Source organism: Oncorhynchus keta, chromosome 3 (assembly GCF_023373465.1).
Source record: "Oncorhynchus keta strain PuntledgeMale-10-30-2019 chromosome 3, Oket_V2, whole genome shotgun sequence".
NCBI classification, from domain to species: Eukaryota; Metazoa; Chordata; class Actinopteri; order Salmoniformes; family Salmonidae; genus Oncorhynchus; species Oncorhynchus keta.
Genome location: NC_068423.1, coordinates 18,722,853 through 18,747,285, shown reverse-complemented (window position 1 = coordinate 18,747,285; position 24,433 = coordinate 18,722,853). Strand labels below are relative to the sequence as shown.

At 43.2% G+C, this 24,433-nt stretch overlaps 1 protein-coding gene across 4 annotated transcripts in view; it reads right to left on the bottom strand.

Annotated features, from left to right (window-relative positions):
- Nucleotides 1–734: 734 nt before the first annotated feature.
- The window catches only part of LOC118368484 (cGMP-dependent protein kinase 1), a 37,401-nt gene continuing 13,702 nt past the window's right edge, over nucleotides 735–24,433 (bottom strand). The window contains exons 2-10 of one of the 4 annotated variants that reach the window (XM_035752636.2): nucleotides 18,401–18,475; nucleotides 6,249–6,363; nucleotides 4,322–4,461; nucleotides 3,489–3,578; nucleotides 3,238–3,379; nucleotides 2,940–3,103; nucleotides 2,598–2,783; nucleotides 2,448–2,514; nucleotides 735–2,337 (exon numbers count right to left, since the gene is read on the bottom strand). In XM_035752636.2, the coding sequence (XP_035608529.1) occupies nucleotides 2,239–2,337; nucleotides 2,448–2,514; nucleotides 2,598–2,783; nucleotides 2,940–3,103; nucleotides 3,238–3,379; nucleotides 3,489–3,578; nucleotides 4,322–4,425 (852 nt within the window). In that variant the 5' untranslated portion in view covers nucleotides 4,426–4,461; nucleotides 6,249–6,363; nucleotides 18,401–18,475 and the 3' untranslated portion in view covers nucleotides 735–2,238. Of the gene's footprint in view, nucleotides 2,338–2,447; nucleotides 2,515–2,597; nucleotides 2,784–2,939; nucleotides 3,104–3,237; nucleotides 3,380–3,488; nucleotides 3,579–4,321; nucleotides 4,462–6,248; nucleotides 7,116–18,400; nucleotides 18,476–24,433 lie in introns of those variants that run through there. The other 3 variants (XM_052491830.1, XM_035752620.2, XM_035752627.2) reach the window with 3 other exon arrangements.

Genomic DNA, 24,433 nt, shown 5'->3' with positions numbered 1-24,433 from the left:
GATTTAACAGTTTCAAAGTGCACGTCTGCCAAATACTTTGGGAAAGCCTTCCTAATAAAGGGCTTTGATGTTGTTGACAGAGGTTAGTTAGGCTATACACTTCATTAAACGTGAATTGGCCGCCTTCATCCCAATTCTTTGGTCTGTAGGCTTTGTTTTAATTGTACATCCAAAGCCTACAGTGGTGTAAAATGAAGCTTGTGTAAAGGCCCCTTTGATGAGGACAGATCAAACAGCCCTGAACCCCCATGCCTTAATCAGACTACAGCAGCCATGGCGTTTTTACAAACAGTCCGTTTGCTCGGCTTTTAGCGGGTTTTACCAGACATTGTACTCAGCCAATTCATTTGGTTGGATGCCAGGTAATCCTGTTTGGAAATGCCTGGTTGCGGCCTAATCCATTCATCCTACAATAGACCCTCCCTAAAGTGTTAAATAAACATACAATCAGTTTATGTTGGATTGAAATAATAAAGCGCCAGACAATTCACTTCCTAGTTTAGCAAGATAATAAGGCTATCGATCGCCCGGAGGGTCAGGTGTTCAGAAAGCTCCCTCCCGTGGTGAGAAAGAGTGACCATCAGACGAAGTAATAACAGTTTACTTATCATGTAATTCGCTCAAATGCGCTGCCTTGTAGTTACAGGCCCAGTACAAAAGACCAGTAAAGATCAGGGAGGGAGTAGCCAGAGAACAGCTTCACCAAATTAAAAAAAGCAGCATCTCCATTCATATTGATTGAAAGTAACATTTTATTGTAAGAAAAAAGGCATACAAATAGCTGGACTATAAAAAAGCGACGAGCCAAATAACGACGACAGTTTAAGTTGTCTGACCTTGTCATGCAGCATTAAAACAAATATTGAAGATATATTTTGGATGCCATCGAGTTAAGGCACTTTCAATAATGCCAAAAAGCCATGTAATGATGCTCAGTACTGGGGTGAGCGACTTCACAGTCATTCAGTGGATGATGGCGATAACATGAAAAGATCATTCAAGTTTGAGGAAATATGTCACGATATTTCACTTGACAAAACATTCAAACACAAATATTCAAATTAAATAATGATTTTCATAAGTATATCCTACTCATATACATATCACAAAAATATCAGCACTACATATTTATGTACAGAAATATTTACTTCTGGTCCTACAATAAATAATATTCATAGTGTTTTGAAAGTCAGTATAAACATTTGAAATTATGATAATGTATTTGGGGCCTGTAGAAGGGCAGTCATCTTGTCATTAATTTAGAAATGATCATATTGTAAAGGTCCATGTTGATGGGAAATGAATCGTGTGAATTGTAGAATAATCTCTATATGACAGACTGACTGTATTTTGCCATGTATCAAAGTCCACTTGCTATCGCCCAAAATTCCCAGTGTTTGACATCATCTCCTGTGTCCCTCTGGTATAAACCTGTTTTTGTATCAGTAGCAATTTGCCCTCTAGTGGCAAACAATGTTCTTGGCTGTTTCTCCACTCGATGGCTCGAACATCCCTTTACTTAATAAATAACTAAATGGTAATACACTGAAAGTCAAATATGTCCTTGCAACTCAATTTGGCAAAATAGTTTTATCAATCAAACAACTTTGCTATAAACGGTGTAATTACACGTGTTCAATTGTGTGTATGCTTGTGTGCGTTTTCGAATGGAATACAGTACGCATTATATACAATATATAATCTTTATGTGCTGTCATCGTAAGTGTAATATGTTACAAAGGAACTTGTAAAAAATAACATTTCGATTATTGATGACAAGCGTTTAGAAGAGTGTCAACTCCCCTGTTGGAATCGTGGTCCTGAAGACGCTACAACAGACAGCTGCAATCTCCCTCTCAGTCCCACTCGACTCAGTATCACAAGTAATCACTGAAAACACTGGTAAGTGCTAACAGCCACAACATAAACCTAAATATACAAATATGTGACAACAAAAAAAACTCTCCATGAGGCGATCCATGGTTGATGGTGATGTTGGGAGACTGAAGGGGACTTCTGTCAGCTAGACCATTAGTCCCAATGTCACCTCAGAGGAGAGTGGAGCAACATCGGCGAAGGCATCTCGGTGACCCAGAGCGGTAGGACTGCCCCCTCCACTGTCACTGTCGGTTCACAGCATCATCAACTGTCTGTCTGTCTATCTGTGCTCTGCAGCCAAACCCTTGAAGGGCTTCCCCAGGAAAGGGGGAGTGGCCAGAGAGGCTACTACACATGGATTTAAAAATCTGTGTCCCAGCCAGACATGTCATCTGGAGGAGGGTCATCGTTGTCCTCTGGGAAACTGTCAAAGTTGCTTGTGTCAGTTGACGATGAGACCTGATGGAGAAGAGGAGGAGGGGCTGGATTAATGGCATGTCACCCTATAATATTGAAAATTAAGCCTACACTGGCCTGCTATTTTAAAATTTATGCATATTTTGACTTACATCAGGGATGATTGGAGGAGTCAGGGTTCCTTTCCTCAACCCCTCCCAGTTAAAGCCTTCAAACCATCTGAGATTTAAACAGAAAAAAAACTTAGCTGTTGTTTTTGTTGGTCTGCAGTGCAATCATGGCCATTAGCTTACTTGACTTACTTGTGCTTTTGGATATCTTTGACTCCATTTTTTAAGTTTCCAAGCCTTTCTGAAGGATTGTCCCTGCATAGTTTCTTTATCAAATTGGCAGCATTTTTGGTGATCTTCTTTGGAAATTCAATCATGTCGATTCCTCTCAGGATAATATTATATGTCTTCATTGGATCTGGCCCTGAAAATGGCGGGCTGAAGAAGAAGCAGGAGCATTCATTTAAAAACAAATAGGTGGTCACAGGTATGGGAGACAGTGCAGGCATTCCTTCTGATCCCAGGCACTTATTCTATAGCAGATATACAATAAGATAACCTATGGACAGCCATATCCACAATCGACCTCCTTACCTTCCAGTCAGGAGTTCGTACATGAGGATCCCCAACGACCAGTAGTCAGCGGAGATGTCATGCCCCTTGTTCAGGATGATCTCAGGTGCCACGTACTCCGGGGTCCCGCAGAAAGTCCATGTCTTCTTCCCAAACCCAATCTTCTTGGCAAAGCCAAAGTCCACCTGTGAAAAGACAGAAGAGCCAATGACATCCATTGAATGGACACCCTTTCCAGCAGGTCCTTTGGGTCTTGAGCCATATTCTTATACTGCAGGTGTGGAGGTGTCTTCAGGACTTTGTGGCTCTGTCCACTCACCAGCTTGGCATAGCCTCTGTGATCCAGGATGAGGTTCTCGGGTTTGAGATCTCTGTAGATGATCCCTTTGGAATGCAGGTAAGCGAAGGCCTCCACCACACAGGCTGTGTAGAACCGTGTGGTCGAGTCTTCAAATGAACCTCTGCAATGATGAAAACAGTGTTCATACATATTAAAGTGATGGCGCCAGAGGAAAGCAAGGCGACATGGTGTCATTTGAAAGTGAGTTGGTTGAGTTTTATTTCCCATACCTGTCCCTAAGTATGGTCCAGAGCTCTCCCCCAAGGCAAGCCTCCATCAACATGTAGAGATACTTGGCATCTTTGAATGTCCTATATAGCCTGAAACACAAAGAATATGTAAAAAACGACGTGTAAACTGTAAATTACATCCTTTTCTTGAGGATAATGAACTATGGTGTAAAGTACGAAGTAACATACTTTAAAGTACTACTTAAGTATTGTGGGGGTATCTGTACTTTACTATTTATATTTTTGGCAACTTTTACTTCACTGCATGTACTTTTTATTACTTACATTTTCCCTGACTCTCAAAAGTACTCATTACATTTTGAATGCTTAGCAGGACAGGAAAATGGTCCAATTCACACACGTATCAAGAGAACATCCATGCTCATCCCTACTGCCTCTGATCTGGCGGACTTACTAAACACAAATTCTTTGTTTGTATATTATGTCTGAGGGTTGGAGTGTGCCCAACAACAAAAAACATCTAAAATGGTGCCATCTGGTTTGCTTAATATCAGGAATTTGAAACTATTTATACTTTTACTTTTGATACGTAAGCACATTTTAACAATTCCATTTACTTTTGACAATTAAGTATATTTAAAACCAAATACTTTTATACTTTTACTCAAGTAGTATTTTACAGGGTGACTTTCACTTTTGCTTGAGTCATTTTCTATTAAGGTATCTTTACTTTTACTCAAGTATAACAATTGAGTACTTTTTCCACCACTGATAATGAAGCAGTCTATGGGTAAAGATACCAGGAGAGATACCTGGCTGAGATTGCGCAACCTCTCTACATCTAGCTAGTATCTGACTGTATCTATAGTGACCTGACAATGAAGTCCGAGTGGGCCTCCTGCATGATCTGCTTCTCGGAGCGGATGTGCTCCTGTTGCCGCGTGTCCACGATGTGCCTCTTCTTCAGGATCTTCATCGCAAACGTTTTGATCTCGTCACTTTTGAGCTGCACCTGTAGAAGGACACAGGCGATGCAAGGTAATTGAGCATCTCAAGGTCAACGACCACTAAAAGCAAATTGAACAACATCTGCGTTGTAAACAAGTACTGGCTGTGAAGAGCAAGTCTTAGTTCAGCCATTTTAAGACTTGTTCTATAGGGGCCCAGTAATAGCAGATGCGTCATGGGTCTATTCGTGACGCCTGACGACTTGGAAATAGTTTAACCGGGAACAGACATTCTTCACATTGCGTATCTCAGGGAGCACCTACATGTCCGGAATCATTCAATACCCGGGCTGTCATTCAATCCCAGGGCTGTCATTCAATCCCAGGGCTGTCATTCAATCCCAGGGCAGTGAACACGATGCCTGGGGGCAGGAGAAAGGCCACTTGATTTTACTGAGGTTGCCGCATTGCCTAAAATAGGGCAGGGGATTCCTCTTTAGGAAAAGCTGGGCTTTTCCTTTGCCTTAACTCTCAGAGACCCCGATGGTCCACATTGTGCCATGCTAGCGCTCACCTGATCTCTCCCTCTCAACTTTTCTCTGTCTGTTTACATGCTTTCATGTGTATGGTTTAAAATCAGATTTTATTACTGTGGCTGTGTCAGCTGTTTAAGTTTATTTACATTTTTACTGACAAATGATGATTGTGCATTTCATTCAAAATATATTAATATTCATTCAAAATATAAATTGTGTGGATTTTTTGTGTGTAATTATAAACTGGGTGGTTCGAGCCCTGATTGCTGATTGTCTGACAGCCATGGTATATTGGCCATATACCACACCTCCCTCCTCGGGGCTTATTGCTTAATTATAAGCCAATCAATGTTATAACTAGACATAATTGATGTCTTGGCCCACATTTGGTGTTAGTAAACATCACAAATATATTATGCCTATAATACATATTCAAGCAGGCTGAAGTTGGAATGTTTCTGAGAACTCATTTGCTATGTGACACTGTGGGTCATGCAGGTTGGCGTTTATTGGGATGATTCTTGTTCTGGAGGCAGAGCTGAGCGATTTCCACTAATGCGCAAGCTGCAAAGTCAAAATTGTCAGAATCGTAAAAATGCATAAAAATACAATTAGCTTTTTGGTCTTAATTTAAGGTTAGAGTTAGGCATAAGGTTAACCCTGTAGTTAAGGTTAAGGTTAGAGTTGGGTTTAAAATCAGAATTTATGACTTTGTGGCTGTGCCAGCTAGTGACTACCCTGAAGAACTGCCTCCAGTACATGAGTCATCCCAATAAATGCCATCCTGCATGGGTCACAAGGCAGGGCTCCATTACCTCTTCTGCCCTTATAGTGGAAAGTTACTTTGAATAGACATTCTGGACCTGAGCTGGCTGAGACTGCTCCATTATAGAATAAGAAGACCCACTGGTCTTTCCTATGCTATCTGATGTCACTCAATTACATTCAAACTTCCCTCTTTATTCCCTGCCAATGGTTTAAAATGAAATAGGACATGTGCCTCTGGCACGGTCTGGAAATGTAGAGCTCCACAAATCAGGCTTTCGATAGATTCAACAAGGTGTCTGCACCGAATAACGTTCCCTTGAAATTAAATCATTGGCAATAATCGTGTTTACCCTTAAGAACATCCTAGCAGTTTTACCATCGTGGAAAAAGTAACATTATCATCGATGAGCAACCGTGTCTATTCAGTCTACCCAGTTGACACTGTAGGACAAGACATTGGAAGTGTAACAGCGTACAAAGAGAGAAAGAGAGCGAGAGAGAGAGAGAGAGACAGACAGACAGAGAGAGACATTATAGACAATACATACTTTATTTAAACATCCTACCAGCTCCACGCGTCCGAAACCTCCGACCCCCAACGTGTCAATGATGTTGAAGTCCACCAGCTTCAGGTTACAGAAGAAGGCGTTCTCCGCTTCATATCTGAATTTTTTGAAGTGGAAAAAGGGAAACTTCTTAGAAGTCTGGATGGAGTAGGAGGTGATTGGGAATGACAGTGGCGGGGATGGAGCCGGGAGACTGTTCTGGCGCTCCCTCTCTTTCCGCACTGGGAAAGGTATCATCAACTCACGCATCTTGTCCTCACTTTGGTCTGACCAAGTAAAGTACTGAAAAACAATCAATTGGACCCCTCTGACAAAAGTCAACGATATGGTCAATAGAAAGAAATGATCTGCCTTGCAGGACAAAGATGTTATGTTGCTTCACAAACACGTTCTACACAGCATCTGTATGAGTTCTTTCTCGAAAGTGGAGTTAAGGTGCCATTTCCAGTTCACATTTCGAGGGTTCGAATATATCTTTATCTGTATGTGGAAGATTGGTGTATTGGCCAGGTCTTCAGATTCTGTCTGCATGTATCTCAGTCTGTCTAGGCTTCCTCAGTCATCTGGGTGTTGATTTCAGAGTCCAACAATTACAACCTTCAAGGTAGACATCCGTACTTTGACGTAACAACCAGGAGTATTGCAAACAAAACAAAGGAAATAGACAGACATAGACTTCTGGTAGAGGTATCCCTCTAAAAGTTAAATCCAAGAAAGTTGAATCCAACACTGAAAAAACGTGTGCTCTGCAGACGGGCAATGAACGTTACAGTACACCTTCTTAGACCACAAGTTAAGAAGAGACTAAAGCCTTGAAACCAGACTGCAGGACAGCGAGCGACTAAGGTGTGTGTCCATGCCAAAACAAAAAGCCAAATGTTCTCAGCTCCAAGTACCAGTGACTACTAATACTGCCTGGCTGATCCCACTGGTATTTTTAGCACGTGGACATTGCTTGAGGTTTACCCAGTTACCAAGGCTCTCACACCTTTCCCTGCTGCCAAACTGAGCCTCCATCCTCTGCAAGGCCTTACACCTAATAAACTTCAGCTGCTGATCACATCTCCATAGAAAACCACTATGGACAGGATTTGGAGAGAGACATTTTCCTGATTTCCCGATTAGTTTGAACCAACTTGGTTGTTAATGACAATCATGAAGGACGGTCTTCAATTCAGCTAATTGGTGAATGAGTGAATAATCAATTATTCACTCCTTCACTCTTAGTAAAAAAAGGTGCTATCTAGAACCTAAAATGGTTCTTTGGCTGTCCACATAGGTGTTCCCTTTGAATAACCCTATTTGGTTCCAGGTAGAACCCGTTTGGTTCCAGGTAAAATCCTTTTGGGTTCCATGTAGAACCCTTTCCACAGAGGGAACATGGAACCCAAAAGGGTTCTACCTGGAACTCCTATGGGGATAGCCAAATAACCCTTTGGGAATCCTTTTTCCTAATAGTGTATAATAATCTTGTGTGGTTGTATGGAAAATCTACCAGATATACATGCCTGGAAGAAGGCCTGAAAATATCCTGTGAACAACAGGGACTATCAGGTTGTTTCCCTGCAGTGAACAGACATCTGAGCTCCTGAGTGATCCCCAGGATCTGTTGGGAATGTGACTAAGTGTCGGCTTCAATTGTCCCATTTTATGCTGGGAATTATCTCCCATCTTCAATGTGAGTTTGAAGTGATCAAAACAGGGAGGACCCATGTCATTTTAGTAGTATAACCTCAACACACACCCACTGTATCACATGATGCTGGTGGTAAGTGAGTCCCAAGAGACAGGGGAAGAGTGGAGTGGTTACTGGCTACTAGCCACTTCTGTGACAAGCTTCTAGGAAAGTGATGACATCTTCACACTCCCTGGCAGTGTGTAGAACCTGACACCAGCCAATAAGAGAGGAACATGATGGGGGCCTGGGAGGGGGCTACATCGAGGGATGAATCACATCATCCACACACCAACACATCAACCTGGGTTGGCCCTCAGTCTTCACACAACAAGTGCCACTTAACTTTTTATGAACTATTGGAATCAGAAATGGAAAAAGTCTTGTATCTCAACACGGGTTGGGTGCCTTGCCAGATGTAAGCCGTTACTGAGGCCAATATCAACCAAACGCACATGGGCTGACCGCTCATCGGAATGGTGACCCACTATTGAAACACTATTCTTTATGCCGAACAATAGGTTCAGGGCTTATAGGTCGACTCTCAACTGAGGCTGTGTAGACGGTATAAAGGCCTTACCGAAGGCCACCCAATCATTTCAAACTTTTACAGGACCAAATATATAGTCAATGTCTAATTAAATGCTCAACTCATGCAAATTGTATTTTTATAGTTCTAATAGAATGTGTCTTATTTCAAATCTGTGTGAATCCTAGGGTTTTTATTTTCCGTTTATATAGTAATGTTTTTTTTACCCCCCCCCCCCAAATGTGGCCACCTGACTTGTTGTGGAGTCCATTCTGCCACTCAACTCTCTCGAGGCCTTAAGTGGTAAAAGGTTACGGGTGGGGTGTCACATGATGTAATTGGTGGGCTGCTGACAGAAGCTATGCTGAGTGATGTCTTCGGTGGACAGGACTGAGAGGGGCCTCAGCGGTGTGGTGATTCTCCACAACGTCGTCAGTCAGTCACATTCTTCTGTCCCAGGGTAGCCCATGACTTTGATAAAGCTGTGACGAGGTTTAGGTTAACAGTGATCTTCTCTTAAATCAAGGCGGTGAACGTAGACACAAGATTGAATTCTAGACTCTCAAACCATATGGATATTTTTTCACTGCCCTTATGGGGCCCTTGAAGCCTCCTGATCTAAGACGACCCTTTACACAACGCCATATAGACTACCCATCCTTTCCGGGTGCTAGAAAAGACATGTCTTCAAACCACAACATTTCATCATATGGATACTAAAGCCACACAATGTCCTGTTATGAGACATGAATACTTGTTTTTTATTTTTATTTTTAAATCCTTCCTATCCAATTCAATGTATCTAGGCTACTGCCCCCTTGCCCCTCAAAATACCTGACCTGCTGCTGAAAAGTGTGATCACAACACAACAGTCGCATTCCTCCATTCTGACATGTTCACTACACTATTGCTGCCGTGGCAGCTGTCAAAATACACGCTAAGTCCGAACCTGTGGCTGGATGAGGCCGCTCACCTCAGGGGTCAATGCACAACTAAGACCGACCCATAGGGGTTTGACCCCCACATGGTTCACAATAAAGCGACCACATGGGCAGAGACGACAAAAAAAAACATCCTTATTGAAACCAGCTGCCAGGTGTGAACGTACAATGCAGCATTTTGACCCGATTACGCCCCCTTGATCTGCGGACCTGACAACTCAAGCCTGGGTCAGTTCAACACAGTGTTATCCTTGTCACATTGTGTTTCGTTAATTCAGGCTACCTTGTATCTTGTATTGTAAGTAATGCACGTGTTGATCAATCGTGCAGCCTTTGAAGATCTCAAACTATTTGACTCCCACCATGTACTCGTAATTGTAGCTTGAATTGAATTTAGCTACTGCCCTATTTTCTACTAAACTTCTATTGAACTGTTGGTTGAATACACTAGTACAGCTGCTATACAGCTCCATATTTGTGCAGCTGTGTTGTGATTGTGTAGCCGTAAATGTCATGGCCTTGTATTTGGGATGTTCCTGGTTCCTGACTCCATTCTCAGAGCCAAGCACTAGGTCTAACAATCAAACAGAAATGCTCTACTACAGCGCTGAGCTGCCACCGATCTCAGCTTTTTTCCCTGCAATGGCATATGGCACCTGGTGATCTACCCTAAGCTTAACCTTTACCTAACCCTAACGCTACACTCTTCGGGAAAAAAGGTGCTATCTAAAGTGGAAAATGGTTACGGTAAGGGTTAAGGTTACACTCTGAGGAAAAAAGGTGCTATCTAAAGTGGAAAATGGTTAAGGTAAGGGTTAAGGTTACACTGAGGAAAAAAGGAGCTATCTAAAGTGGAAAATGGTTAAGGTAAGGGTTAAGGTTACACTGAGGAAAAAAGGTGCTATCTAAAGTGGAAAATGGTTAAGGTAAGGGTTAAGGTTGCACTCTGAGGAAAAAAGGGTTCCAAAAAAGGGTTCTTTGGCCGGCCCCATAGGAGAACCCTTTAAAGAATCCTTTTTGGTTCCAGGTAGAACTCTTTTGGATCTAGGTAGAGCCCTTTTGGGTTCCATGTAGAACCCTTTCCACAGAGGGGCACAGCCTATGGGCACAGCTGAAAAACCCTTTTTCCTAAGACTGTAGCTTTAACCCTTACCTTAACTATTTTTAAACTTTAAATAGGGTTGGGACGTACCAAGGATCCCAGACAGCAAGGATCGTGATCTATGGGAGGGATCGCCTCACATAACTCATGTCCACAAAAACAGGGGTTACATTCAAGTCTGAGTTACCCATAATATCTCATGTCAGGATTTTACCACATGACTCCACTGCACTGGCACAAAGAGACATTGCCTAGGCTGGGACTAAAGGCCAAATACAAAAATAAACTCCTCTTTCATAAGTGTCTTTCAAGATTCTTTCAAGATTTCCAGATTGTATGTCAATAGTCAACAGGTAACATGCTCCCTTGATTTACCAATAACATTACAGATAATGTCAATGACTTGATCAAGAATTTGAAATGTGACTTTATGAAGAAAAAATCAAATCAACTTTTATTCGTCACCTTACAGTGAAATGTTTACTTACAGTCCCTAACCAACAGTGCAATTTTTAAGTACCTCTCTCTTAAATAATGTGATTATTAAATAAGTTCAGCGCTTCTGGCCGGGCTTCCCTGTTGCCACATATAGAAGCTGTTTATACCCCTACCACTGAATCGCCTCAGAAAACCAGAAACATTAAGAGATAGTAGAAAACACCTCAACAACAAAATGGGGAGACTGAATTGAGTTCAAGAGCTCTCTATCACCCACGTGAAAACCGCAAGGTCAGCGCTTCTGGCCGGGCTTCCCTGTTGCATTTACATTTACATTTAGAAGCTGTTTATACCCCTACTACTGAATCGCCTCAGAAAACCAATACGTGTTTAGAACACAGGTGGCTGGTGACACCTTAATCTGGGAAGACGGGCTTATAGTAATGCTGCAACGAAGTAAATAGAATGGTATCAAACACATCAAACACATGGTTTCCATTCCATTCACTCCATTGCAGAAATTATTATATCCTACCCTCACCGGCCTCCAGTACTTTAGAGGAACCGAGTTGAAACAGCTGTCCCGGAGCACTCCCACCCTCTAATGTTTACAAATATAGAACCTGTTCCACCTGGGGAGGCAGAAAAAGGAAAGCCCGGGGAGGGTACAGCCAGGGAACATAGGAACATAGGGAACCTTAGGGACACAGAGGAGGGAGGTAGGGGGGCAGAGTATACCAGCCTGAACCCCGCAAGATTTTCTAGAAAGCCTTGGCCAGGTCAATGAATACGGCTGCACAGTAATGTCTCTTATCGATGGCGGTAAAGATATCGTTTAGAACCTTGAGCGCGGCTGAGGTACACCCATGACCAGCTCTGAAACCAGATTCATAGCAGAGGAGGTACGGTGGGATTCGAAATGGTCGGTGATCTGTGTGTTGACTTGGCTTTCAAGACCTTAGAAAGGCAGGGTAGGATAGATATAGGTCTGTAGCAGTTTGGGTCAAGAGTGTGTCCCCCTTTGAAGAGGGGATGACCGCAGCTGCTTTCCAATCTTTGGGAATCTCAGACGACACGAAAGAGAGGTTGAACAGGCTAGTAATAGGGGTTGCAACAATTTCGGCAGATCATTTTAGAAAGAAAGGATCCAGATTGTCTAGCCTGGCTGATTTGTGGGATTTGTGAGTAGGAGAAATGGGGAATTATTAAGAATTAAGAATTGGGCTAATTCAACACGGGAAAATACTAGCTAGCACCATTGCAAATTGGATATATTTGTGGAAATAAATCATAACTTTATTTCCAAAAAGAGTGACAATTATAGATTTCCTTTCCTGTTTGTATTTCCTTTCAGATAATGCTTATTTTTCATGTGTTGATCAGAAAACCTAAAATAGAGTTTGTTTTCCCAGAAACACCACAAAGCCCATTTTAACAACTAGGCCTACAGGTATCTTACTAACTAATGAATGTTATTAGACTCCATGGACACAAATGGAGTCTGGTCTGTTTACTTAGTCATTGCAGACACCTTATTGTGGGAGCTGTATATTTAATTGACCCAACCGCATACTCAAATGATGTGTTCTCTATACTCCATCCCATGACTGATGAAGTTATGAGAGTCCTGTCTGTCTCTATAGAGCTCGCCAGCTTGTAGTCCTAAAAATCAGGAAATGACTTACCTCTGGTTCGTTCATCCATTCCTATAGGGGAAAATGAATGGGGAAAGAATGGGGTTTTGGGATAAACGCTGAAAATAAGGTCTGTGGTAAACAAAGGCTTATGAGATCTGATACGTTTTGTTCTATAAGATAATACCAGTGGCCTTTATGTGGCCTTTATGTGTTTTATGTACATGATTACATACAGTGCATTCGGAAAGTATTAAAACCCCTTTACTTTTCCCACATTTTGTCATGTTACAGCCTTATTCTAAAATGGATTCAATATAACAATTTACTCATCAATCTACACACAACACTCAATAATGACAAAGCGCAAACAGGTTTTTAGACATTTTTGCAAAATTATTTTAAACAAAAACCGGAAATACCTTATTTACATAAGTATTCAGACCCTTTGCTATGAGATTCGAAATTAATCTCAGGTGCATCCTGTTTCCATTGATCATCCTTGAGAGTCCACCTGTGGTAAATTCAATTGATTGGACATGATTTGGAAAGGCACAAGCCTGTCTATATAAGGTCCCACAGTAGACAGTGCATGTCAGAGCAAAATCCAAGCCATGAGGTCGAAGGAATTGTCCGTAGAGCTCCAAGACAGGATTGTGTCAAGGCACAGATCTGGGGAAGGGTACCAAAACATTTCTGCAGCATTGAAGGCTCCCAAGAACACAGTGGCATCCATCATTCTTAAATGAAAGACATTTGGAACCACCAAGTCTCTTCATAGAGCTGGCTGCTGGCCAAATTGAGCAATTGGGGGAGAACGGTCTTTGTCAAGGAGGTGAACAAGAACCCAATGGTCACTGACAGAGCTCCAGAGTTCCTGTGTGGAGATGGGATAACTTTCCAGAAGGACAACCATCTTTGCAGCATTCCACCAATCAGGCCTTTATGGTAGAATGGCCAGGCGGAAGTCACTCCTCAGTAAAAGGCACATGACAGCCCACTTGGAGTTTGCCAACAGGCACCTAAAGACTCTCAGACCATGAGAAACAAGATTCCCTGTCCTGATGAAGCCAAGATTAAACTATTTTTGGCCTGAATGCCAAGCGTCAAATTCTGGAGGAAACCTGGCTCCATCCCCATGGTGAAGCATGGTAGTGGCAACATCATGCTGTGGGGGTGTTATTCAACGGCAGGGACTGATCAGAGAGACTAATCAGGATCGAGGCAAAGATGAACGGAGCAAAGTACAGAGAGATCCTTGATGAAAACCTGCTCCAGAGCGCTCAGAGCCTCAGACTGGCGCAAAGGTTCACCTTCCAACAGGACAATGACCCTAAGCACACAGCCAAGACAACGCAGGAGTGGCTTCGGGACAAGTCTCTGAATGTCCTTGAGTGGCCTAGCCAGAGCCTGGACTTGAACCAGATCGATCATCTGTGCAGCAACGCTCCCCATTCAACCTGACAGAGCTTGAGAGGATCTGCAGAGAAGAGTCTGAGAAACTCCCCAAATACAGGTGTCCCAAGCTTGTCGTGTCATACCCAAGAAGACTCGAGGCTGTAATTGCTACCAAAGGTGCTTGAACAAAGTACTGAGTAAAGGGTCTGAATACTTATGTAAATGTAATTTAAAAAAAACTCAATTAGCAAAAATGTTTAAATGTTTATTTGTTATTATGGGGTATTGTGTGTAGAGTGATAAGGGGAGAAACACAATTTAATAAATTTTAGAATAAGGCTGTAACGTAACAAAATGTGGAAAAATTCAAGAGGGTCTGAATACTTTCCGAAGGCACTGTAAATGCTTAAAGATTCACCAGAATTAATGTAATCTGATGAAGATTATCTCATAGAACAAAACCTATAAGACCTATAAGACCTAAACCTGTGTTTACCACAGACCTTATTTACGGTGTTCATCCAAACCCCCCCCCAAAAAAAAAAAAAAACATGCATTTCCTCATAGGCTTTGGCACAACACTTACGATACCATGACAACAACAGTTGTAAGAGATGATGGAGGACCCACAAAAGTATCTTGAGGGGTGAGCACACAGGTCTACGGCCTGTTTCATTACCAATAATAATATATCTCGAAGTCAATTAATCAGCTCCTGTACTAAGGATCACTGACCACTAGAGGGGGTACTTGCATCATTTTCAAGTGATATAAAGTAGTATTGAAAGAGCTTCACAATGCAAATTCATTGTACCCATCATAGTGAGTCACGTCTCTATGTTATGCAGAAGAAGGCATGGGAATAATACACTAGGGACTGTAGTACACCAAAATAAAAGACAGCCAAATGAAATGCCATCTGAGACACACACACCAGGCCCCCTGACAATGGAGGACACTGCTGCATATATGGCTAGTGACAGATGGGCTCCTCATGGCTCTAGGGACAGATGTCCTCTTCATGGCTCTAGGCTAGGGACAGATGTCCTCTTCATGGCTCTAGGCTAGGGACAGGTGGGCTCTTCATGGCTTCCCATGGCTCTAGGGACAGATTGGCTCCTCGTGGCTCTAGGGACAGATTGGCTCCTCATGGCTCTAGGGACAGATGGGCTCCCCATGGCCCTAGGGACAGATGGGCTCCCCATGGCCCTAGGGACAGATGGGCTCCCCATGGCTCTAGGGACAGATGGGCTCCCCATGGCCCTAGGGACAGATGGGCTCCCCATGGCCCTAGGGACAGATGGGCTCCCCATGGCCCTAGGGACAGATGGGCTCCCCATGGCTCTAGGGACAGATGGGCTCCCCATGGCTCTAGGGACAGATTGGCTCCTCATGGCTCTATGGACAGATGGGCTCCCCATGGCTCTAGGGACAGATGGGCTCCCCATGGCTCTAGGGACAGAAGGGCTCCCCATGGCTCTAGGGACAGAAGGGCTCCCCATGGCTCTATGGACAGATGGGCTCCCCATGGCTCTAGGGACAGATGGGCTCCCCATGGCTCTATGGACAGATGGGCTCCCCATGGCTCTAGGGACAGATTGGCTCCTCATGGCTCTAGGGACAGATGGGCTCCCCATGGCTCTAGGGACAGATGGGCTCCCCATGGCTCTAGGGACAGATTGGCTCCTCGTGGCTCTAGGGACAGATGGGCTCCCCATGGCTCTAGGGACAGATTGGCTCCCCATGGCTCTAGGGACAGATGGGCTCCCCATGGCTCTAGGGACAGATTGGCTCCCCATGGCTCTAGGGACAGATTGGCTCCCCATGGCTCTAGGGACAGATGGGCTCCCCATGGCTCTAGGGACAGATTGGCTCCCCATGGCTCTAGGGACAGATGGGCTCCCCATGGCTCTAGGGACAGATTGGCTCCCCATGGCTCTAGGGACAGATGGGCTCCCCATGGCTCTAGGGACAGATGGGCTCCCCATGGCTCTATGGACAGATGGGCTCCTCATGGCTCTAGGGACAGATGGGCTCCCCATGGCTCTAGGGACAGATGGGCTCCTCATGGCTCTAGGGACAGATGGGCTCCCCATGGCTCTATGGACAGATGGGCTCCCCATGGCTCTAGGGACAGATGGGCTCCCCATGACTCTAGGGACAGATGGGCTCCCCATGGCTCTAGGGACAGATGGGCTCCTCATGGCTCTAGGGACAGATGGGTTCCTCATGGCTCTATGGACAGATGGGCTCCCCATGGCTCTAGGGACAGATGGGCTCCCCATGGCTCTAGGGACAGATGGGCTCCCATGGCTCTAGGGACAGATGGGCTCCCCATGGCTCTAGGGACAGATGGGCTCCCCATGGCTCTAGGGACAGATTGGCTCCCCATGGCTCTAGGGACAGATGGGCTCCCCATGGCTCTAGGGACAGATGGGCTCCCCATGGCTCTAGGGACAGATGGGCTCCCCATGGCTCTAGGGACAGATGGGCTCCCCATGGCTCTATGGACAGATGGGCTCCCCATGGCTCTATGGACAGATGGGCTCCCCATGGCTCTAGGGACAGATGGGCTCCCCATGGCTCTAGGGACAGATGGGCTCCCCATGGCTCTAGGGACAGATGGGCTCCCCATGGCTCTAGGGACAGATGGGCTCCCCATGGCTCTAGGGACAGATGGGCTCCCCATGGCTCTAGGGACAGATGGGCTCCCCATGGCTCTATGGACAGATGGGCTCCCCATGGCTCTATGGACAGATGGGCTCCCCATGGCTCTATGGACAGATGGGCTCCCCATGGCTCTAGGGACAGATGGGCTCCCCATGGCTCTAGGGACAGATGGGCTCCCCATGGCTCTAGGGACAGATGGGCTCCCCATGGCTCTAGGGACAGATGGGCTCCCCATGGCTCTAGGGACAGATGGGCTCCCCATGGCTCTAGGGACAGATGGGCTCCCCATGGCTCTAGGGACAGATGGGCTCCCCATGGCTCTAGGGACAGATGGGCTCCCCATGGCTCTAGGGACAGATGGGCTCCCCATGGCTCTATGGACAGATGGGCTCCCCATGGCTCTAGGGACAGATGGGCTCCCCATGGCTCTAGGGACAGATGGGCTCCCCATGGCTCTATGGACAGATGGGCTCCCCATGGCTCTATGGACAGATGGGCTCCCCATGGCTCTAGGGACAGATGGGCTCCCCATGGCTCTAGGGACAGATGGGCTCCCCATGGCTCTAGGGACAGATGGGCTCCCCATGGCTCTAGGGACAGATGGGCTCCCCATGGCTCTAGGGACAGATGGGCTCCCCATGGCTCTATGGACAGATGGGCTCCCCATGGCTCTATGGACAGATGGGCTCCTCATGGCTCTATGGACAGATGGGCTCCCCATGGCTCTAGGGACAGATTGGCTCCTCATGGCTCTATGGACAGATGGGCTCCCCATGGCTCTAGGGGCCAGACGACTGGCCAGACGACCGACTACTCTGTCACCATGATGTGTTATCTGGGCTGTACGTTTGTGAATGAGCCCCCTCATACAGACAGTTATTACCCACGTCAATGACAAACATGGGATTTAATTGCACGCCATTTAACATAGGAGTTGTTCAATACCTATCTGCTTTGAGTTGATGAAAACAATGGTTAATATTATCTCAAAGAACATGCAGTTTGTTGCTTGACATACTTCAGCAGCAAAAACAGGAGAGCGGAATGTTTCCAAACTCTGTTATGAGAACAATATGTGCCCGTGACACAAATCAGTTTTCAAGAGCAGCATGTATCGTTAGCCTGCTTACTAACCAACTACAATATGTTCTAAGTTCACCGAAATACAAACCCAATGTGTCTTCTCTAATTAAAATGACAAGCTGAAGACAAGACCACTATAACTGAATCACTATTATCGGTTGGATTCCTCATATTCCTCATTTTCCCACCAATCAGGAAATCAAGAAAGCATTCTAAACTCCAGAGCTCAACAATTGTAGCAGGGACTGGGGTAGGATTCACATGTAACTAAAGCCGTTGGGCTGGATGAAGTTTTTCTTTATGGAAAGCCGGTGCAGCAGAGATAATTATATCCAGGAAGAGGTCAGAGGAACGGCAAGACAGATGGAACAAGACTAATTAACTCCAAGCATCGACTACAACCTCATCTGGTTTTGCAATGGCTAGGGGAGTTTAGTGTTAATGAGGTGTGTGTTTGGGGCTGAAGGGTATTGTTGTAATGAGGTGTGCTTGAGGGGTGTTCGTTACATGTATATATGTATACAGTATCTAGTGTATATGTATGTGTGGGTGTATAAGGAAACGGGAATATGTGTGACGCTAATGATGCCCTGTATGTAGACGATGCACAATTTTGGACATCGGATGCATGTAGGGAACTGTATGTGAAGAGTGAGATACTTACTTGGCTTTGGCCCCTGCATCCTCATAGCCTTTGTTTGAGACATCCTCAAGGCCCCCAATCAAGTGCTTAAATGAACTGAAAGTGAAGACAGAGTCACATTAATCATTGACTACCTAAAACACCTAGGTTACAATAACTTATGGTTGTATCTCAATGATCTCTCCTAAAACATATAGGTTACAATAACTTATGGTTGTATCTCAATGATCTCTCCAAAAACACATAGGTTACAATAACTTATGGTTGTATCCCAATGATATCTCCTAAAACACCCAGGTTACATTAACTTATAGTTGTATCCCAAAGATCTCTCCTAAAACACAAATGACGGAAAACAGCCCATGCCTACGCCAATCCAATGCTTTTACATTTGTGGGGAGCAGTCAACGAGTGCACACTTCAGGAGGAAGGAGAGATTATTGGGACGTAGCCATGCTGCTATTGTTACAAATGTTCACTGAGTTCAGCATTATTAATACATGAGACACAGGAGGGCAGCAAATCACCACTAATCTGTCACAAAAATCTATCTTGGAAAAAAGCTTTGAGCAGAGTGAGACAATTTGATGCATTTGAGACAATGTTCGAATAACATCAAACATAATCCCCTGTTCATTTTGTGCTGGTTGAGCCACAGCATTGTAATTGAGCAAAGCAAAAGCGTGGTATCTCCCATTTTGGTTCCAAATGAATCACACTCAGTAGGTTCTGTGTACCATGTTAAAAATAGGTTAAAAGATGGCTTCCGCTACTGGGACAAAACTGTCTTTGAATAGTACTTCACCCTCCCCAAACAACTTCAGTGTTAACGTAACATCCATCTCAGAGTACTCACTCTATAGAATAGATTGTTATTATTATGAATCTATACATAGTCTATGTATGCTTTAGAGGTTTGAATCATTCTGATGAAATCTCTCACAATAGTGAGACGCATGGGAGGAGAGCAGACATGCTTGTCTCAGTTTGACGGAGGAAATGCTTTAGAACAATCAAAATATCTGATTGTCCAAAAGTAATATAGTAGTTTGAATGAAAGGTTTATATCTGTTCTTTTGGAAGGCAACAATATAATGTCTGCCGGCCCACACTTTGAACATTCAAAAGGCAATCTTCAGTTTTCTGTCACAGACGAGATAAGATAGATGTTAGCTGTTCTGAAGGGTATATATACTTATCAAGGATACTATCAAGGTAAACAAGGATGACTGGATGTCTGAAATGTAATTTAGTTACCTGACAAGGCATGGTAAATCATAGTGTTTTTTTTTTTTAAAGATGCAATCTTCCATGGTTTTGTTGAGTTAGTATTTAAACCCTACACTTAATTACACTTTATCAGGGAGTTGGCAACTGTCAAAATGTCATAATATAATACATTTAAAGATTAAAGAAATAATAAATGACTGACAGCTAAACCTTGAAATCCTATCTAAGGCCTCCTCTTATCTCAGAGTAGTAGACAAATATCTGGATAGAAAAAAATAACCAGATTATGATGACTAATCATTATTTCCCTTATAATGTGTAATCTTTCCCTTTTAGGGTGAGCAGGTTTTTATCATTAAGTGTCCTTCTGTGCTGTTTTTAGCCATCTGTTTCCGAAGCGCCTGAAACCATCCGAGGGGTGAAGAGGGGTCTGATTACCACACAGCATTTCAGTGAGAGGTGGCAGGTTGGAAGACCAGACATTTAAATGTGACACATCTGAGCCCTATATGAGGAGTGATGAATCTGGGTCTTTTTCCTCCCAGCAGGCAACAGTGCTGAAAAGCATTTGTCTGGGCCATTTGGGTGCTGAGATGAGGTGAGGCGGACTAGTATTCCAAAACAGAATACTCACTCTCCCATGTGCCCCCCATTTCCTGTCCACTGCCCTCCCTTTCTACCACACAACACATTACCTTCCCTTCCAGCTCCTACCAGTAATTCAACATTATATTGATGGTGAAATGTCGACTCATTGCTGGTAAATGTTTCACCAGAGCATGACTTGGCATCCCTTGACTCTCCTAATAGTCATTCATGTGAACCCATGGTTATGAGGCCATGGCTATAATCGCCACAGATATAGATAGACAGTTATGTCTGAAGTTTATGAGTCTGCTCTCGCAAGTGTTAGATTCAAGTGTCAGACCGTTAAGAATTTTGACAAGGATCTTTAAAAAAAATAGTTTTGAGTAATGTATGCACACATGACTGTAAGTCGCTTTGGATAAAAGCGTCTGCTAAATGGCATATATTATTATTATTATTATTAATTAGATTACACAATCAACATTACTTAAGGTAAGTGTGAGAGAATGTCTGATCTCGGATGAGGTTAGGCGAGAACTGTCACATCTCCCTGACAGTTATGAACTCATTATGTGAAATTTATGTCTAGACTGTAGGAGTTTATTATCATTTCCTGACTTGGCCGCTGCAAAAAGATTCCGATATCATCCAGGAATAATGACCCATGATAGGCAATAAAGGGTATTTGAAGTGTGAACTGCTTTGCTCTAAATATAGACCCACATGCTGACCCATTTAAAGTTGTATTCTTAGTGTGCCTCTTCTATAAAAGCCTGTATACAAGCTGTCCACTCCCACTGGATAAGGTCGAGTTGCCATATAAATGAGATTGATATTAGTGATGCACAAGACTTCAGAAGTTCATAGTCCAGAGCAGCGCTGCCCAAACTCGGCTCAACTCAGCTTATCATTGCTATATCTTCCTGACCACACTGTTCGTCTCCGTGTCCGAGCGTATGTTTGGTACCAAGTCTACACCAAAATGGCACTCTATTCCCTATATAGTGCACTACCCCATGGACCCTGGTCAAAAGTAATGCACTATATAGGGATTTATTTGATTAGGATCCCCATTAGCCGACGCCAATGGCGATAGCAAGTCTAACTGAAATATAACGAAGAAGACGTTACAGACAAAATACTTTACAACTGACATACATTTAAAAACCTGAACATGTAGTGTATGCACCTATCAGTTACACACATACTGTACATTCCAGTACACCATCACAACAAGAAGGTCACATGGGGGAGAGGCATTGTGCCATGAAGTGTTGCACTATTTGTTTATTGAACCAGGTTTGCTGTTCCCTAGTGCTATATGAGGTGGAAGGGAGTTCCATGCAATCATGGCTAGGACTGTGGCGGTCATGGCTTTTTTTCAGCCGGTGATTGTCAAGATAATAACTGCCGGTCTCACGGTAATTGACTGTTAATTCACATGAACACATTTAGCATCTCTTGGCTTCCACACATCGATGCAGACCTTTGGAACATCTACATTTTAAAAAGTCGAATAAATCCATGTAATATAGTCTACATCATCACAATAAAGCAATGATTTATTTTATACAGGTCTAAAGAAACATGTAGTCTATTTCAGAAAAACAAAATATTATACTCTGAGTTGTCCTTCATAGGCCCTGATCTGGCTATGCAATATGGCAGGCAAGATTTAGCAGACAAGATTTAACAAACACGATTCGCTTAGAATTCCATGGCATTATTTGATATTATTTTATAGTTTGAATAATACAATTGACCATAGCTGAATAAAATAGAAAGGATATTTTCTCCAAACGGTTTGAGAGATTGCGCACATCCGGCTATTCTGTGTTGAGCGGTTAACAAAGAAACAGGGATCGTATCCTTTCTAAGGCAAGCATTCCGCTAGCGGAACCGCTCGACAACATTCAGCTGAAAAGGCAGCGTGCAAAAATTCAAAAATATTTTTTAGAAATATGTAACTATCACACATTAACAACTCCAATACAGCAAATGAAAGACAAACTTCTTGTTAATCTACCTATCATGTCCGATTTCAAAAATTCATTACAGCGAAAGCACAACATATGATTATGTCAGATCATCGCCAAGTCAAAAAAACACAGCCATTTTTCCATCCAAAGATAGGAGTCACATAAAGCAGAAATATAGATCAAATTAATCACTAACCTTTGATGATCTTGATCAGATGACACTCATAGGACATCCTGTTACACAATACATGTATGTTTTGTTCGATAATGTGCATATTTATATACAAAAATCTCAGTTTACATTGGTGCGTTACGTGCAGTAATGTTTTGATTCCAAAACATCAGATGATTTTGCAGAAATACTCATAATAAACATTGATAAAAGATACAATTGTTATTCACAGAATTAAAGTTAGACTTCTCCTTAATGCAACTGCTGTGTCAGATTTCAAAAATACTTTACGGAAAAAGCATAATCTGAGAACGGGGCTCAGAGCACAAACCAGCCAGAGAAATATCTGCCATTTTGGAGTCAACAGAAGTTAGAAATAAAACCATAAATATTCACTTACCTTTGATGACCTTCATCCGAAGGCACTCCCAGGAATCCCAGTTCGACAATAAATGACTGATTTGTTCCATAAAGTTCCATAAAGTTCATAATTTATGTCCAAATATCCACTTATTGTTAGTGTGTCCAGCCCAGTAATCCATCTTCATGAGGCGCAAGCAAACGATGTATGGAATCAATCTTTAGGATGTTTTTAACATAAAACATCAATAAGCTTCCAACCGGAGAATTCCTATGTCTAAAGAAAAGCACTGGAACGAGAGGTAATTCTGTCGGGAACGCGCGTCACGAGCCTGAGTCACTGCCAGACCACTGACTCAAACAGGTCTCATGAGCCCCTCCTTTATAGTAGAATCCTCATTCAAGTTTCTAAAGACGGTTGACATCTAGTGGAAGCTGTAGGAAGTGCAACTTTATCCATATCCAACTATGTATTCGGTAGGCCAAGCTTTGAAAAACTACAAACCTCAGATTTCCCACTTCCTGGTTGGATTTTTCTCAGGTTTTCGCCTGCCATATGAGTTTTGTTATACTCACAGACATCATTCGAACAGTTTTAGAAACTTCAGAGTGTTTTCTATTCAATTCCAATAATAATATGCATATATTAGCATCTGGAACAGAGTAGGAGGCAGTTCACTCTGGGCACGCTATTCATCCAAAAGTGAAAATGCTGCCCCCTATCCCAAAAGAGTTTTAATTAAGCTTAAGTTATTTATGTAACTTTAGTTCTGATACAATGGTTGCGCTAAATGTTTTGATTTTTAATACATTCTAAGGCTGTATGATACGACTAATGATGATCTGAAAAAAGTTGCATGAAAGGCAAGCTCTGCTTAGTTTGTTTTTGTGCAGGCTGTACACACACTTCATCAGTCTCTCATTCACAATTTGACAAGCACTTGATAATGCCTTGAATTTCCCAGCTGCATCCCGTGAGTGTGGCCGTAATGCCCCCTAAAACAATCCATGCCTTTAGCAGACAATGGCTGCAATAATTATAATCCCCTTTTCCCGGCTGCGTGCTGAAGCATCTCTTACTCACATGGCTCTCCATCAGGTGATCAGGTCTTTTCTCACAGGCTACAAGTAAAGACAGACACATCAGGGACGCAACTGCGCGAGTCTGTATCCAATTCCGAGGCGCATATTGAAGATATTGGAATAAATGTCCACATTTACTTTTCGTTAGCCAACAAGATGAGCAGGCCTAACGAACAGCAAAAGCACTAGCCTATGTCAATCTACTATCTCCCATAGTACAAAGGTTGACCTATTCTATTCTGTGCAATAAATAAATATTACAAACATAGCCTGGGACAGTTATGGGATGCGATAGATCCCAAATGAATACAACCACTAGCATAAAACAAATCTGTTTTAAGCAATGAGGCTGACGCAACAAATGAGAATGTTTAACTTAAAATGTTAATAAACTATTAGGTTATTTCTTCACATTATAAACGCAGCAATGCGCACACGGTTAGTAGGCTATAAGCGTGAAAAAAAAACAGGGGCAGCAGAAAGAAATACATGTAATCTTTGCACCTAAATTGCAAATGGAGGATGCTTTTCCCATGGTTCATTTTCATGCCAGCCAGGTAGGCTATACTCCTGTTGTAAAGAAAAGCAATATTCTTAATATTATGAAAGGTTAGGAAAAAATATAGTAGGCCTAGACTATAG